This window comes from Anarhichas minor, unplaced genomic scaffold, assembly GCF_050575085.1.
Source record: "Anarhichas minor isolate MPS153535 unplaced genomic scaffold, ASM5057508v1 ptg000017l, whole genome shotgun sequence".
NCBI classification, from domain to species: Eukaryota; Metazoa; Chordata; class Actinopteri; order Perciformes; family Anarhichadidae; genus Anarhichas; species Anarhichas minor.
Genome location: NW_027466463.1, coordinates 4,547,495 through 4,564,163, shown reverse-complemented (window position 1 = coordinate 4,564,163; position 16,669 = coordinate 4,547,495). Strand labels below are relative to the sequence as shown.

General features: G+C 41.4%; 1 protein-coding gene across 3 annotated transcripts in view; it reads left to right on the top strand.

The window, feature by feature from the left end:
• The window catches only part of LOC142951483 (myosin phosphatase Rho interacting protein), a 56,107-nt gene extending 39,646 nt beyond the window's left edge, over positions 1–16,461 (top strand). For 2 of the 3 annotated variants that reach the window (XM_076093042.1, XM_076093040.1), the window contains 8 exons: positions 2,496–2,643; positions 2,829–2,946; positions 11,132–11,291; positions 11,380–11,493; positions 11,606–11,692; positions 11,794–11,956; positions 14,184–14,269; positions 15,651–16,461. In XM_076093042.1, the coding sequence (XP_075949157.1) occupies positions 2,496–2,643; positions 2,829–2,946; positions 11,132–11,291; positions 11,380–11,493; positions 11,606–11,692; positions 11,794–11,956; positions 14,184–14,269; positions 15,651–15,722 (948 nt within the window). In that variant the 3' untranslated portion in view covers positions 15,723–16,461. Of the gene's footprint in view, positions 1–2,495; positions 2,644–2,828; positions 2,947–11,131; positions 11,292–11,379; positions 11,494–11,605; positions 11,693–11,793; positions 11,957–14,183; positions 14,270–14,644; positions 14,714–15,650 lie in introns of all 3 variants that reach the window. The other variant, XM_076093041.1, reaches the window with a different exon arrangement.
• The last annotated feature ends 208 nt before the right edge of the window (positions 16,462–16,669 follow it).

Here is a 16,669-nt window from a genome sequence, read left to right as displayed (position 1 = left end):
TCTGTGTTGCATGAAGACTAACCTGCTCTAGGTTTATGTGATCATTGACGCTGCAGTAGTCGTGTATACTGAGGAACCCACTTTGTTAAAGTTCCATCAGTTGTAGAACTTTGAGTAACTGGAACATTAAATTCAATTAAACACAAAAAAACAAACACTACCTCATCATCATCATATCAGCCTCTGAAATCAGTTCCTCTGGTCGTAGTTCAATGTGCTTATTAATCTAACCCTTTGACTCAGCTATGCTGCATTTAAAATGGTTAAAAGCAAAGAATTTATCCCTTTTAACACTTATTATTATTATTATTATCATTTCAAATTATTTCAGCTATGAGCTTAGTTTTTATGAGTTTGGTCTCTTTTCCTTTGGCTGTTTCTCCTAACAGTTTAATCTTAATCCCTATATTCCCTGATTAACAGTTCAATTATTTGAACAAGTCATTTTAACTCAGGGTCTACTTACTGGCGTTTTCTAGTAAGCTTTCAACTGCATCTGGCAATCATCAGCAGCAAATTGAGTTGTGGTCTCAGTTGTGGAGATGTGATCCAAGTATGGAACTTGTATGGTACAACTCCATTAAAACAACTTAATTTGCTGGTGGAGGTTGTGAAATGTGGTTGAAATATCTGGAAAAAGCTAGTGAGCAGACCTCGACTATTTAGTAAAACTACTAGTCACAAGGACATGAACAAATATGCAAGTGTAGGCTTTTGTACCTTTTGTCATAATAAAGGTTTAGTTCACCATACTAACTGAAATACACATAGGGCTCATTTTGTGTATTTAAAGGATAAGGCTGGTGTTTTTCTGTATTTTTCTTACTGTCAACAAAATGAAAAGACCAAAAACAACAATGTGTGTTTACCCGCTCTCTGCTTCCCGTTAAGTTACTCTTGATGAATCCCAACATTTCTGGATTTTGCTGCTTCAAAGTAAAATTGTTTACATAACAAAATAATGGGGGACTTTTATTGTGAAGAATCTATTCGAAATGTGTTCATCAGCGAGTTAGTGGAGATTTGTGAGGAGCTATTCTTTAATCAAACAAGTATACAAATACTGCAGGGAGGCAGCGCAAACAGAAGGACTTTTGTTGTGAAGAATTTATAGGGAATGAAATGTGTTCATCCACAGTTTTACAGCCGCTCCTTTGACTACGAAATATATCAGATCACTATCCAATCAGGCAGGTCGGATTGACGTATCAAGTCTGAACACACATACGGACAAGCTGAGTTCTGATCTGGTGTAACCACGGCGATAGTCCTCCAGTGTGTTCCTACTTCCTCTCTTCCTCCCCCCGTCTGTGTCTTTCCGCCTAACGCCCATTGGTTCCTACATAAAACATTAATCTGTAAAAACTGGTCAGGAATGTATAGTGTTTTTGGTTTGTTTAGTTTTTGTCACGGCTCAGGCTTAAATACAAGGCTATTTCTAGTTTGTTAGGTGAAGGTTCATTTACATTAATCTCATAGATTCTTATGAGATTGTAATAGGAATAGTAAAAATGTCTGAGTCCAGGCTGGAAAGTATCCATGAATCAAATCCCAGAAATAAAAGCTTAGACAATATAATTATTAAGATAAGATAGACTTTATTGTCCCGAAGTAAATTTGTCTTGACATATAGTGTCTGCTGTTTATTGACTCGGAGCAGTGAATTGTCAGTTGTCCGCTTCGTTTGGAGATAAAGTGGTGACTTTGTGACACTTTGTACTTGTGATGGGTGTTAAACAGTGTGTTGGATGCTCAGATATTCATCTTCTGTCTGAGCTAAGTAATACTCTGCACTGAGTATTGAGTCCATGCCCCCGCCATGACCCAGGATATATTTACACACAAGATGCAAAGCCTGACATGCTTCTAAATAAAGCTTGTGCGTGGTCTGATGTCAGAGCAGGATGTTTGTTTGCTTTCCGCCTGTTACAGTAGCTTCCTGGGCCTGAGCTCTCAGGGGGCTTTATCCCTGTGGAAACACACTGGACCTCCATTTCTGCTGTTTGGCTGGAGCTAGATTGAGACAGGGACAGAGGCCAGGGCACAGCCGTCAACTGAGCCCTCAGATTAGTGGCAGTGAAGAGAGGCCGGAAGCACGATGAGCTCTTTGGTTGGGCTTGTGGAAAGCCTTTGGATAGGATTTGCACATTAGCTGAAGGCTCCAGCCATTATTTAACGAGGATTTTATAAGCATCATCAGTGAATGTTTTTCTGTAGGTAGGATATGTCAGCACACACTATGTTACCCCCTCTTCTCTCATTATCTGTGCATTCCTTCAGTGCGTTGTGCATCCTGTCGTACTCACACAGGCTCCACTTTCTCATAGCTAACAGGCTGTAGCTTACAAGTTATTTGCTGGAAATGAATGCCGATGGTGATGTGCGCTGGCTTGTAGGGCCCAGGGTTTGTTCCTGCTTGGCTTACATGGTCAGGAGAACCTTTTGGTCCATGCCCAGAAGGCCCATGAACTCACAGTCGTTTTCCTATCTCATAGGCCACCTGTGAGAGGGGCTTTGCTGCCATGGAAGATTCCCATCAGAAGGTAGTAGATGAGCTGCAGAGGAAACACCAGAGAGAGTTGGAGAACCTGCAGGAGGAGAAAGAGCGACTGCTGGCAGAGGAGACAGCAGCCACCATCGCTGGTAAATATCATTCTAAATCCAGAAACCAGAGATAGCACAAAGCTGCTATTGTGTTCATTTATCACTGTGATTTCCAATGTGTTCCCTTATTTGCTTACACTACCTGCTTACACTGCTTGGTAATAAGATTATAGAATACATTATGAACGTTTCTTGTACTTAATATAGCTTTTTTGTTATTCTAGCAATTGAAGCGATGAAAAACGCCCACCGGACAGAGTTGGAGAAGGAGCTTGACAAAGCTCGCAAGGCCAACAACAACACTGAAAATGCAGACATAGAGGAGATTCGCAGACAGCATGAGTAAGTTGTACATGCTATGTATGAATGGGCTTTAGAGCAAGGCTGATGTTAATCAAGGATCTCTGATCATAAATTGTGTTCTTGAAATACAAAGCTACTGGTTTAGTCTATTGATTAAAATGAGATGAACAGTAGTAGAGGACAATCGGGACCAGTACAGGACACTGTCCATAATGTGCCGTAGGGCTGACAGTCACAAAACATGCAAGAGTAATTAGTGTTAAGTACTGAGTTAACTAGTGCGCATGTGTGTAACGCTTTTAGTTCTAGAGGAACGGAAGACGTGTAGCCATTGTTGTTGATGTCGTGCATACGTTTTAAGTAAAGTCTTAAACATGTACAGTTGTCGCTGGAATTATTGAATTAACATGGTAACAGAGGATGGCGGCTGGCAATTACAAAGTTCCGCCGCCGTTTGACGAGAAGAAGTCTTACGAGAGCTTGAAAAATGAGGTTGAAATTTGGAGGCTGGTGACGGACCCCGATGAGAAGAAGCAGGCCTTGGCGGTCGCTTTATCGCTGACGGGAAGAGCGAGGGATTGTGCACTAGAAATTGCCGCAGTGGATTTGAACGACGATGAAGGAATGAATATACTTCTCACGTAATTGGACGCTGCGTTTTTGAAAGAGGGAAAAGGATCGCCAGTACGAGGCGTACACAGAGTTTGACCGGATCACAAGAGAAAATGGCGTCTCCATGGTCGATTACATTGTCGAGTTTGAGCGCCGGTACAACAGAATACGTAAGTTCAAGATGGAGCTTCCAGATGCTGTGTTAGCTTTCAAGCTACTTGATACTGCAGGACTTAATGTTAAAGACAAACAATTAGCACTTACCGCGTGTCCAAACCTTTCGTTTGTAAACATGAAGTCAGCCTTGAAGAGAATCTTTGGTGATAGTTCTCCACAAGAGGGAGCTACACACGGTTTACCGGCAAGCGTGAAAGTAATGTCAGGTCAAGCCCACAGATCCATATGGCTTTTCAAGGGACGAATCCACTTGACAGATATGGGAGAAGATCAAGATGTGCAGTCTGCCAAAGCACATATCACTGGACAAAGGATTGTCCTCACAAAAATGAACATGCAAAATTAACAGAGGATGAAAAAGTGACAGATGTTGAAGAATGCAACATTACTTTGTTGTCAAAAGAATCGTTGTCTGACACAGAGATATTCATGGAGTCTCTAGGATCAGCTGTCATTGACACAGCTTGCACTAGAACTATGTGCGGAGAAAAATGGCTTGATCATTACATCAGTGGACTAACACAACGTGAGTTATTGAAAATGGGGGACACAAAGAGTGTAAGAGCATTCAAGTTTGGTGACGGGAGAGTTTGCATTCTACAAAGAAAGTGAAAATCCCAGCCGTGATAGGACAGACTAGATGTCAAATTGAAACAGAAGTGGTCCCAGTAGATATCCCATTGCTTTTAAGCAAAACTTAACTGAAAAGAGCAGGTGCTGTTTTAGACATTGAAAATGACAAAGCCACAATGTTTAAACAGCCAGTGAAACTTGAACTAACATCTTCAGGACATTACTGTGTGAACATCAGAGATGAGAGTAACCCAGATGAACATGAGCTCCAGAATGAGGATGACATTCTCACTGTGACAGAAAACATGACAACAAAAGAAAAACAGAAAGTTTCACAAGCAATTTGGACATGCCTCTGTTGACAGACTGAAAAAACTACTGGCCTGCTCAGGTAATGCTGATGATGAATGCACCACAATCCTTAAGGACATTGTAAAAAACTGAGACGTGCATCAGATATAGCAAGCCAAAGCCTGCGGTGGGTTTGCCCATGGCCTCAACCTACAATGAAACTGTAGCTATGGATTTGCATGAGCTAGAGCCGGGAGTGTGGTATCTGCATGCAATTGACCACTTCACATGCTTCAGTGCAGGGAGTATCGTCACCACCAAGAAACCCAAAGAGATTGTGAAGCACTTTATACATTGCTGGATAAGTGTTCATGGTCCTCCACGCAGACTGTTCAGTGACAATTGGGGTGAATTCAACAACGAAGATATGAGGGACATGGCTGAAAGCTTCAACATTGAAGTGAAAACAACTGCAGCATACAGCCCATGGGCTTTTGGAAAGGCATAATCAAACCCTCACTGAAATCCTGATGAAAGTGAAGAGGGACAATGGATGTGACTGGAGGATGGCCCTAGACTGGGCCCTGATGGCAAAGAACTCTATGCACAACGTGCATGGCTACAGTCCCTACCAGCTGGTATTTGGACAAAACCCAAATCTGCCTTCAGTTCTCACTAATAAGCCGCCAGCTCTGGAAGGTACTAATATGAGTACTTGGATAGCCCAGCATATCACAACATTACATGCTGCAAGGAGAGCATTTACAGAAGCTGAGTCCTCTGAAAGCATCCAAAGAGCCCTTCGTAAACAACTGCGGCCCATTGATGACCGATACGAAACAGGGGACAAAGTCTACTACAAACGGGTGGATTGTACAAAATGGAAAGATCCAGGTGTGGTCATTGGCCAAGATCGTGCAGTGATATTTGTGAGGCATGGTGGCACTTACGTTCGCGTACATCACTCCAGGCTTCGAAAAGTAGAGAGCCCACAAGCAGTGCTGGGAGAACGGGACATTCAGCTGGAAGGGACTGAACATCATACAACATTACCAGAACCTGGCTTTAATGAGAATAACTATGACACTGAAAATAAAAGTGAGGAAGAGACGCCTACAAATGGTGAGGATAACAGTGAACCCCCTCACACACCAAGACAGCCAGAAGGAGGTAGCCATGGTCAATCGGACACATCACAGAACAACTCAACCACAACTTGTGACGGCCTTAGTCTGAAAACTGGACAGGTAGTTACATACACAGATAGTGGGAGTGGCCGAGCAGACACTGGAAAAATCCTCAGCAGGGCAGGAAAAGCCACTGAAACATACAACTACTGCTATAATTTGGAGTACATTGAGCCTGAGGAAATGTCTGGCACTACCGGTTCTGTTGACTTAGGACGAGTACCCAATCTTCAAGTGGTCCCATCTGAGCATGTCGAGTTATGTGCTAGCCATCCTCACGAAGACATACTTATTGTGAATGATGATGCCTTCATGTCTGCCAAACACAGTGAACTCAGCAACTGGAAAAATAATGATGTGTTTGAAGAGGTGAAAGATGAAGGCCAGAAATGCATCTCTACGAGGTGGGTGTGCACACTCAAGGAGACACCTGATGGTGTTGTACCTAAAGCTAGATTAGTTGCAAGAGGCTTTGAAGAAATGAACACTCAGGAGCTCCCGAAAGACTCGCCTACATGTGCCTCGGAGTCTCTAAAAATGATTATGGCAGTGATATGTCAAAAGAAATGGCAGCTAAACTCTATGGACATTAAAGCAGCCTTTTTACAAGTCAAGGAGTTAACCCGAAATGTCTATATTCGTCCCCCCTAAGAAGCTCAGAGCAAAGGAATTCTATGGAAGTTAAAAAAGTGTGTTTATGGCCTAGCAGATGCTTCTCTGTATTGGTACAACAGAGTGAAAGACACTATGCAGCAGTTGGGAGCTACTGTGTCACAAGTTGATCCAGCAGTGTTCTACTGGCTGGGTGACTCCTACAATGTGATGGGACTCCTTGCTTGTCACGTGGATGATTTCATCTGGGGTGGTTCAGAAACATTTTCCACAACAGTCATCCCTCACTTGAAAGTTGCTTTTCAAGTTGGACGTGAAGAGCACAACAGCTTCAGCTACATTGGAATGGAGGTTCACTCTTTAGAGCAGGGGTCTCAAACTCATTTTTACCCTGGGCCACATCAGCATCACGGTCGCCCTCAAAGGGCCGGTTGTAAATGTAAGACTGTGTAAATGTAACTACTCCTAACATATTGGTAAATAACTGTCTCTGCATTTTATTATTGTTTATTCAAGTGTAAAAATATTGTACATGCAGTTATAGAAATGTAAAAATAGCACATTTCTGTTATTATAACTTAAATCCTTTTAATTTAGGGTTAAGAAACCCACATTACTCTATCAAGCTTTTAAAGAAAATAGCAAAGACAAATATCAAACACAAGTTATTATAATAACTTTGTTCAAAGCTTAAAATCCTTTCAAGGGTGCGTTTGCACAATCCCACGTGAAGTATTTCATGTTTTGTAAAGCCACGTTTAAAGTAGTCTTCAATGTACTCACAATACATTTCCATTTCAAGTGTACAGTAACCAGCCAAAGAGCTGCTTCTATGACTGTATGTTTAAGTATCTCATCATTTTGACTTTTTATCTCAGAATTATGACTTACTATCTCATAACTTCGACTTTCTATCTCATAATTTCAACTATGGGGATATTTTTATTATCAAGTCTAACTTTTAATTAAATTAAATTTTTTAAACTTTTTTTTTTTTTTTTGCTGGCGGATTCGCGGGCCACATAGAATTATGTGGCGGGCCGGATTCGGCCCGCGGGCCTTGAGTTTGAGACCCCTGCTTTAGAGGATGAGATACAACTGCAACAAAGTATCTACATAAAGAATCTACAACCCATTCCTGTGGACCCCAACAGAGCCACACAGCGAGAGGCTCCTCTAACAGACACTGAAACTGACATGTTAAAGTCGAAGATTGGCCAAATATTGTGGGTATCAAGGCAGAGTAGACCCGACATAATGTGTGACATATCCATCCTAGCATCAAGTACAAAGCATGCTACTGTTCAGACTCTGCACTGTGCAAACAAACTTGTCAGGGAACTGAAATCGGAAGAGGTGATCTTGAGGTTTCAGCACTTGGGAAAAGACAGTTCGCTGAAACTAGTGGTGTTCAGTGATTCCTCAATGGGAAACCTTCCAGACGGAGGCACTCAAGGCGGACACCTGGTCATGCTTATGGGAGAGAATGGAAGATTTTCACCCATATGCTGGTAGTGGAAGAGGATCAGGTAGGGGCGGTATACCGGTTTTAATTTCCCGTACGATATGAATTTTTCATATACCGGTGCACAGTCGAAAACAACTTCTGTCGCTTTTCAACAGGCAGCAAAATATATTGTTCGCCGCTTGGCGCGCTACGATGGGAGCTAGTTGTCTTAACTGTATTGAGAGGGAACCATAGTCATGGTCATAACTTTATGTAGCCTAACTAAAAAGATGAGACCAGACACTAAGATACATTTATATTTTATGTGGGTCTTTTATTTCCCCCCCGACTGTACTCTTGGAGTACAGCGTTAATTGGTCAAATTTTAAAAGGTACAGATCAATTGACAGCAAAATTAAACAACTGCTTCCCACTCTCTTCAGAATTACAATACAACTGGAAACACTATATTCTAAAGCTACATAGAAAAACAACAGTAGTGACCTACTCCTGTTAAGCAGAAACAAAGAACCTCTGCATCAGTCTCATGCTGTTTAACTCTCTGAGATATGTAGATAGCATTTATTTCACAGGAACACAATTATTGTTAAAGAAAATAATGAAGTCACTCCCATATCAGTACTCTGCCTGTGTGCTCGGACCCACACACACGGAACTCACGGCAGCTTCTGTCTCCCCTCTAAATGAGGCAGATACTGTTAGGTTTTTAAGAACAAAGGATGAGAGAGCCTGCAGGCCGCAGGTACTCTTCTGCTGCGAGCTTCTTACTGCGCACGCGCATCAGAAGAATGAGCTGGATCCAGTTCAAATTAAAAACAATATTTAATGTACTACACAAAGTTCACTTACAAACTGAATTAACTATCAACAGTAATGTTCTCGAGAGCAGAGACCACATACACGCATCTCCTCACAGAGGAGGCTAACAGCTGGGAGAGGATCTGTCGCGCAGTAACGTTACATTAAAGAACAGAAAAAAGCGATGCAGGATGAACAAAGACTGAACAACAAAAGGTATTTAGGTCAGACACATATGCAACGCTGAATACCGTAATATGTGTGGTATTTGTTATAAATGTACATTGGTAGTAGACGGTGATAAGAAGCTGTACGGAGGGGCTTCTTCTTCTTTAAATTCCATTGGCAGATCGCAACCAAATTGCATAGGTGCATACTGTCACCTACTGTACCGGAGTGTGCATTTTCAGGGAAACCTTTTCTTCACTGTTCTGATAATAAAATAATATATAAATATATATATGTAAATATATATAAATATATATATATATATATATATATATATATATATATATATATATATATATATATATATATATATATATATATATATAAAGAAATAAACCTAAAAAACACCTACTAACAACTAAATCCTACGGTCTAATCTCGTTTCTTTCCATGGAGGGGCTTAAGGAAACAGGAAGTGACGGAACGGAAGACACGCCGCACAAACAGCTGTTCACCGCTCGCTGGCCGGCCGTTTCTTTTCGGCGTTAATTAATTAATGCTTTAATGCGGGGAAAAAATACCATGAAACCGCCAGAGTCTTACAAAATACCGTGATATGCATTTTTGGTCATACCGCCCAGCCCTAGGATCAGGAGAGTTGTCCGAAGCACCTTAGCAAGAGATACTTTGGCACTTGCAGATGGCATTGACAGTGTAGTCTTTTTGGCTACACTCTACTCAGAACTTACCGCAGGCACACGGAACAATTTGCCCATTGTGTGTGTAACGGACAATCACTCTCTTCTTGATGCTGTCAAGTCCACCAAAACAGTCACTGAAAAGAGACTACGCCTCGAAATCAGCAGCGTCAAGGAGCTCGTCCACTCTGGGACCATCCAGCAGATCATGTGGTCAGCCTCCAGGGAACAGCTCGCTGACTGCTTGACTAAGAAGGGGACATCTGCACTTGTTCTGCTGAGGGCTCTCAGCGAAGGTGTATGGCAACTTAAAGCTAAACGAGCTAATCAACAAAAGCCTTACTACCCTAAAACTCTAGTCATTAAAGTTGCACGTTTAAACCTGTGTTTATATGTTTAAGGTTCTAAAAAACAATGTTTGTTTTTTGTGACACTGTTTTTCTTTAAAGAGAAAGGGGAGTTTGTTAAGTACTGAGTTAACTAGTGCGCATGTGTGTAACGCTTTTAGTTCTAGAGGAACGGAAGACGTGTAGCATTGTTGTTGATGTCGTGCATATGTTTTAAGTAAAGTCTTAAACATGTACAGTTGTCGCTGGAATTATTGAATTAACAATTAGTTTGAGTTGAATGGAACACAACCCATCATATCATGGGATGGACTGCAGAGATGAAAAAAGATTCCCATGTTTACAACTTGTGAGCATTCATCCCACCAGACAAATCAAGACAGATGTTTGATCACAGTCGGTCGTAAAAATACTGCATTGACAAGCTCTATATCCAATAACATTATTACATTATTCAACTTTTTTCTTTGCTTAGTTTATAATGTAATCATTTTTTCATAATGTAATAGCTGTTATTACATTGTTATTAAAAAATCAAAAAATGTTTGTCCAATCATGTCAAAACCCGCCGGATATGTTTTATAACAATGTTGAACCACATGTGTGAAACCGCTTTTGCATTGCCCAATAGGGGGCGCCACTAGTTCCAAACATGTTCATCGGTCTGGTGATAATTTGCCCTTAAATTGTCCAAACATCATCAAACTTGGTGGATATTTTAAATTAAACTGTTGAAAATTGACCAATAGGGGGTGATGCCGTTGCCAAAGAAGAGCATAGGTAAATGTGGACGCTTCATATATTTTCCTGCTTTTTCAACAGATTTGTATGCAGATTTATTGTATTTCCAAAACTCTGAAATATCGATCCTGGTGTCAATAATCCAGTATCTGTCGGTCTGTACTCTTAGATGTTGTTTATGTGCTTTTAAGACTATTCTGACTGTGCTGGATTAAAGAAGGTGCCATTTGATCCGAGTACTGATAAAGTGCTGAAGTATCAGATGTTGCAGCTGTCGCTCATGACTTACTGGGACGGGTGTTACTGTACTCTTGAGTTCAAGCTCACATGTTGTGTTCAGCATGCTTTAATGCTGAACTTGGTGACAAGTGCTGGTGTTGATAGTAAATCAACACCAATATAAATAAATTAAACTGAGTTTCATTAAGCTGAGAGTTTATATGGTTTGTGGGTTTGAGACTTGACATTTAACTGTATTTGCACCCTTTTACTCCTGAACCCAAACTATTGGTATTAGATTTCCTGTCAGTTTGGCCTTTTGTTATGTTTTAGGGAGGAGCTGTGTTCTTTCCAGCGGGAGATCGAGGTGTTGTCCGAGCAGTATTCCCAGAAGTGTCTGGAAAACGCCCACCTAGCCCAGGCGCTGGAGGCCGAGAGGCAGGCCCTCAGGCAGTGTCAGAGAGAGAACCAGGAGCTCAACGCACACAACCAGGTGCAGACACACACTGTAGAACATAATCACAGGTACACACAATAATACCTGCTTTTCTGCTAAACTCTTCTAAGCCTCTTCTTTTTAGGAGCTAAACAACCGCCTGGCAGCAGAGATCACCAAAATGCGCTCGATGACATCTGAGGACGGAGTGGGAGACGCAAACACCACAATACACGGGAAAGAGCTCTACGAGTTAGAAGTATACAAATGATATTGTATTATTAAGTCTGTACCAAAAAGGTTTTAAAAAGCAGCTGGTGCTCCTGAGGCAAGTTCTTGCATCTTTTGATAATTTCAATCTTTTTCTCTAGGTGATGCTGAGGGTGAAGGAATCAGAGGTCCAATACCTGAAGCAGGAAATCAACTCCCTGAAAGACGAACTCCAAGCTGCCCAAAGAGTACAGTGTTTTTTTAAGATGGCACTGGAAAATCCATAATTTCCTTGCTGAGAGACAACATGAATACCCTTTATCTGAAAAGCCAAACAATGTGTTTTCAGGACAAGAAATATGCAACAGATAAGTACAAGGACATCTACACAGAGCTGAGCATTGTCAAGGCCAAAGCAGAGCGGGATCTGGGCCGGCTCAGAGATCAGCTGCAGCTGGCTCATGAGGCACTTGGGGAGCCATCGCTGGAGGAAGTGGAGCGAGGAGGATATGGTATGAACAAATAGAAACACAGTGGGCCTTGTGCTAGGACTGTTTTCTGTGATGCTTCCTTGTACAAGTGGGTCAAGTCACATTCATCAAACTCTCTCAACTGCACACTTATGTGAGCTGCAGGTTTGGGAGATTTGATTAGCACAATTGTTATGATGTTCATTCTGTATACATGACATCTATCACAATTTGTCCATCCTGATAGAGGGATCCCTCCTCTGTTGCTCTCTCTGAGGTTTCTTCCTTTTTTATCTCCATGTTAAAGGTTTTTTTGGAGAGTTGTTCCTGTTCTGATGTGAGGGTCCTGGGACAGAGGATGTCTTATGTGTACAGATTGTAAAGCCCTCTGAGGCAAATTTGTGATTTTGGGCTATACAAAATAGATTAAATTGAATTGATGCCCCCCAAATTGCCCCAAAAGGCTACCTGTTACAATCGAATTGGGGCAACTGTAGCTCAGAGTTAGAGCAGGGTCGTCCTTCAATCAGAGGATCAGCAGTTCGATCTGGCTCTGCTAGTCCATGTCGATGTGTCCATGGCCAAGACACTTAACCCCAAATAGCTGTGCCAGGTGCTAGTCCTTATGTCCAGGTAGCAACTTGCATGGTAGCCCCTCCATCAGTGCATGAATGGGTGAATGATGACATGTAGTGTTAAAGAAGTGAAAGTCAGAAGACTAGAAAAGCGCTATACAAGTACAGTACAAGTTTATTTGATTTATTCACCAAAAATATAGCCCAAGAGTAAAATTGAAGAATGTCACAGAGCTTCGAGTCCAAATTCAACAGTGTGGGTCGTGGTATTAGGGGACCCTAAACAAATAGAAAATATCAGAGCTGCCGCATACTGTGACAGAAATTTAGAGGGAATGGTTGGACCTTAGGTTAGATGTTAAAAAGATGTCTTAAAAAGCAAAGTGGTTCATGACTTAGATGGGATGCTGTTGAGGAAATATGTTTTCACCAGCAGTAACTGAACAGGGCTGGTCTCAGCTGGGCTCCAGCCTGGTTTTCCTCCTCACCTCCCTTTGCTCCCAAGTTGTAACAATTCACCTAATTATATTGACCTAAAAGGGGAAAAGTACATGCACTACAATTAAAAGGCACGGGCGGATCTGAATTGGTAGGTATACAGACACTACATCTGACTGCAAAACATATTTGAAAGTACAAAAACACGCTGAAAGGTCTTCTCTATTATTCACTATAATGACAGACCACCTTAGACACAAAAGCACAGTCAATTAAATATAACACCATATATTAATATAAAGCAAATTCATTTGGCATACGGGTTGCAGCACACAAAACAAAAAACGTGAGGCTCCCGCTGTACAATAAACTAAACATTTGCAAACTATCGCTCAAACCCTGAGTCCCATCAGTTCCAAAGTTCCTTAAAGTAACGCAAAACAGTCCGATGACAAACAAACAAATGCCCAAAACAAAGTCAACAGGTGGAAGCGTGGCGAGACGCCACGGTTCCTTTGTCCACAGAACTCTACTTCACCACAGCCTGTCTAGCTGGTGGTCCTCTGTGCCGTTTCCATTGAAGCCTCAAGTTTAGTAATCCATGAAACGCTTGCTTCAGATTCTTTTTGCCGAGCAATCGCCGGCAAACGGCAAACTGTGCTCTCTGAGTCCACTAAACGTCGCTGGCTTCCCCCTTTCTGCGCGCACAATCTCCTCTCGCATCACTCCCCCCCCGTCACAATTTATACAATAATAATAACAATAACATACCCTATTCCTATCCTGTGTAATTATTACAGGCAACTAATAACATTCATAAGTACAGCACTTTAAATGGGTGAAGGAAAATAATAACCCATAGGTTCCCCATTCACAATTTGGTGGGGGGAAGTTGATGGAGCCCTACGTTTGATAAATTGTTTGGATCGTACCCCATGCTGTCCACACCTCACTGAGATCCAAACTCAATGCGAGCCACGCCACCTCGGCATGTGGTCTACCTGATCAGATCCCGATGAGAGCACAGTGCGATGTGGGAGCGTACAGACTCAATAGTTAAAATGCGTCCTGGCTTGATAGATCATCATTTGACAAGCTCTCTAAAATCACTCAAATCTACCAATTAAGAATGAATGTGGTGGTTCTTACATGAGGCCCATTGTGTGTCGATTAAATTAGCATTCAGTACACCTGAGGACTAGACCCTTTCTCTATAGTTTCCCTTTCTCTAAACTCTGACACATTTTCCTTCCTAGATATCATGAAGTCCAAAAGCAACCCTGACATCCTCAAGATGGCAGCTGCTGCAGCCAAACGCTCAGAGCGCACCATGAGGTCAAAGGTGGGTTTCCTTTAGTCCATGAAGAGTTAAGTCAATCCTTCATCCCACCGTGGGTCATGGAGCTCTATCACCCATTGTGTCTTATTGCTTAAGAAGCAGCAGGTTCAGAACTAACAGAGCAGTCCTCTTTTGACATTGGAAGTCTCCCACCAAACACGGGCTGAGCAGTTTCACATGACGTACTGCCATCTACTGGTTGCGTGCAGCATTGCATGCCCACCATTGCATCAGTATCGGCAGTGTTCTTGCTGGGGTGCCTGTCTTTGATCTATTCTGTGACTCCATCAAAACTGCGTCTTGGGATTGTGATACAGATTAAACACCACAGTAGTCTAACACACACTTGCTGGTGTGTTTTCCCCCTTCTGTCCTCAGTCTGTGAGTCGAGACATGCCCTGGGACAGTTAGGGCTGCTGAGGACGTGTAGGCCTCCTTCTCCTTTAGGTAAACCAAAGCAGACGCACAAACCGGTAGTTTAAGCACATCCTTTTGTCCTCCACCTCTGAAGCACTAAATAGATCTGAAACACTACTTCACATTAATAAGCACAAATAGTCTACTTCACGGAGAGGTCATGGTCAAGACTGAATGACGATACTGTATCCGAGATATCACTGGGTATTTAAAAAATACTAATCTGTGTATCCTTTCACATTCTTGGTGATATATTTTGTGAATGAGTTGCTTTCTTTGAAGCTCCAAACCAACATAAAAGTAGCAAAACAAACCCACTGGTAGTTAAAACATAGAGCACCAGCTACAGGTCATTATACTCTGTACTGCTGGAACAATAGATACAGCTTTTTAGTCAGCAAGCTAACACCAACAAAGCGATCGGACTAATGCTACTTAGTTTTAGTTTAGTTTGACAATATGAGAAAGGAAACATTAAATCTGCAAAATTTCAATGATGGCACGATGTAGTCAAAGACGTGCACAGACAGTCGTGTGTTACTTGTTATACAAGGGGCACCTATAGCAGTGCCTTCACTGTGACTCTGACACAGTCTGTTACCATACATGTATTCACTTCAAATAAGTATTTCAACGACTAGATGATGATGATGCTATGAAGATAGAAGCATAGTGTCTGTGAACTCTTATTTATTGTAAGCCATGTTAGTAGCTATGTTAGTATACGCTTGGCGGCTAAAATGATTAGCTACTGTTACAAGAGTTTCCAGGGCTCTATTGACAGACAGGTTATCAATCAGCTATAATGTGTGTTTGGACTCATGATTCCATTTTAGAGATTTAATCACTGGTTGAAAACAGATTAACACTGACAATGAAAATACTGCCTGCTTAGGAACAGCACATCTGTCCAGAAGAAGCTGTATTTCATTATTAACATCTCCTTTTTCTCTCCTCATCCCTGCAGAGTCTAAAGGAAGGGCTGACAGCTGAGCAGAGACTCCACCTGTTTGAAAATAAAGATACTAAGGAGTTCTGACAGTGACTCATCATGTCTACCGACCTTGCTGCATGTTTAGAGGCCCACTATATTTTATCTCTTTAATTACTTATTTAGTTACACTACACACTGTTCAAAAAACACAGATCATATATTATTAAAGAAACATGGTTTGAAGTTTAATATTTCATGCCTAGATTTTGCATTCCATGCACTTCAGTTAACTGTGACATTTTTTGTATTGTTTTTTTTTTTTTGCTGCCATGTCTTACTGTAAATAATGTTTTTAATTGAGCATCTGTTCTGTCTACACTAAAACTATGACTGTGTAAGCTACTGTTTTAACTCTCTAGACTGTTGCTAGCCAAAGGCATAACTGTGATGCTGACAGCTAAACACAACTACTTATTGGTGAGTAATACTTGCATAACAAAACCATAGGAATGAGTGTGGCGTTCAGGTCTGCATGTTAATGCTCCACTACTCCATCATCATTCCAGCACAGATGGAAGTGTTGCTCAGTAAACAAGCTATGGAACTAAAGTGCTGGTCTGCATTATAAAACAAATACCTACCATGTTGCTTCATCGCCTGACTTCTAAATTAACTGTGCGTGCGTGCGTGGATGCGTGCGTGGCGGCAGTCCATTTGTATTTATTTAAATGGTTGGGATTTTTCTTTCACATTCCCATTCCTTTGTACTCTATTATTGTAAATATAAGACAAATATACACCAACTGACTACAGGTTTATTAGCAATAAATATTTTTGCACCCTTTTTGTTGTGTGATTGTTTTGAAAAATATAATTCCTTCCCAAACAAATGCAAGTAAAAAAAAAAACATGACAATTCAGTTTTTAATTCTATTGCTTTACAGATATTATAAAAGTGGTGCGTAGGACAGCACTCATATTTAATGAGTTATTAATGCACTACCACAGGTTTGAGGTGCAACAATGTAGCCACCAGGCAATATTTAATATAC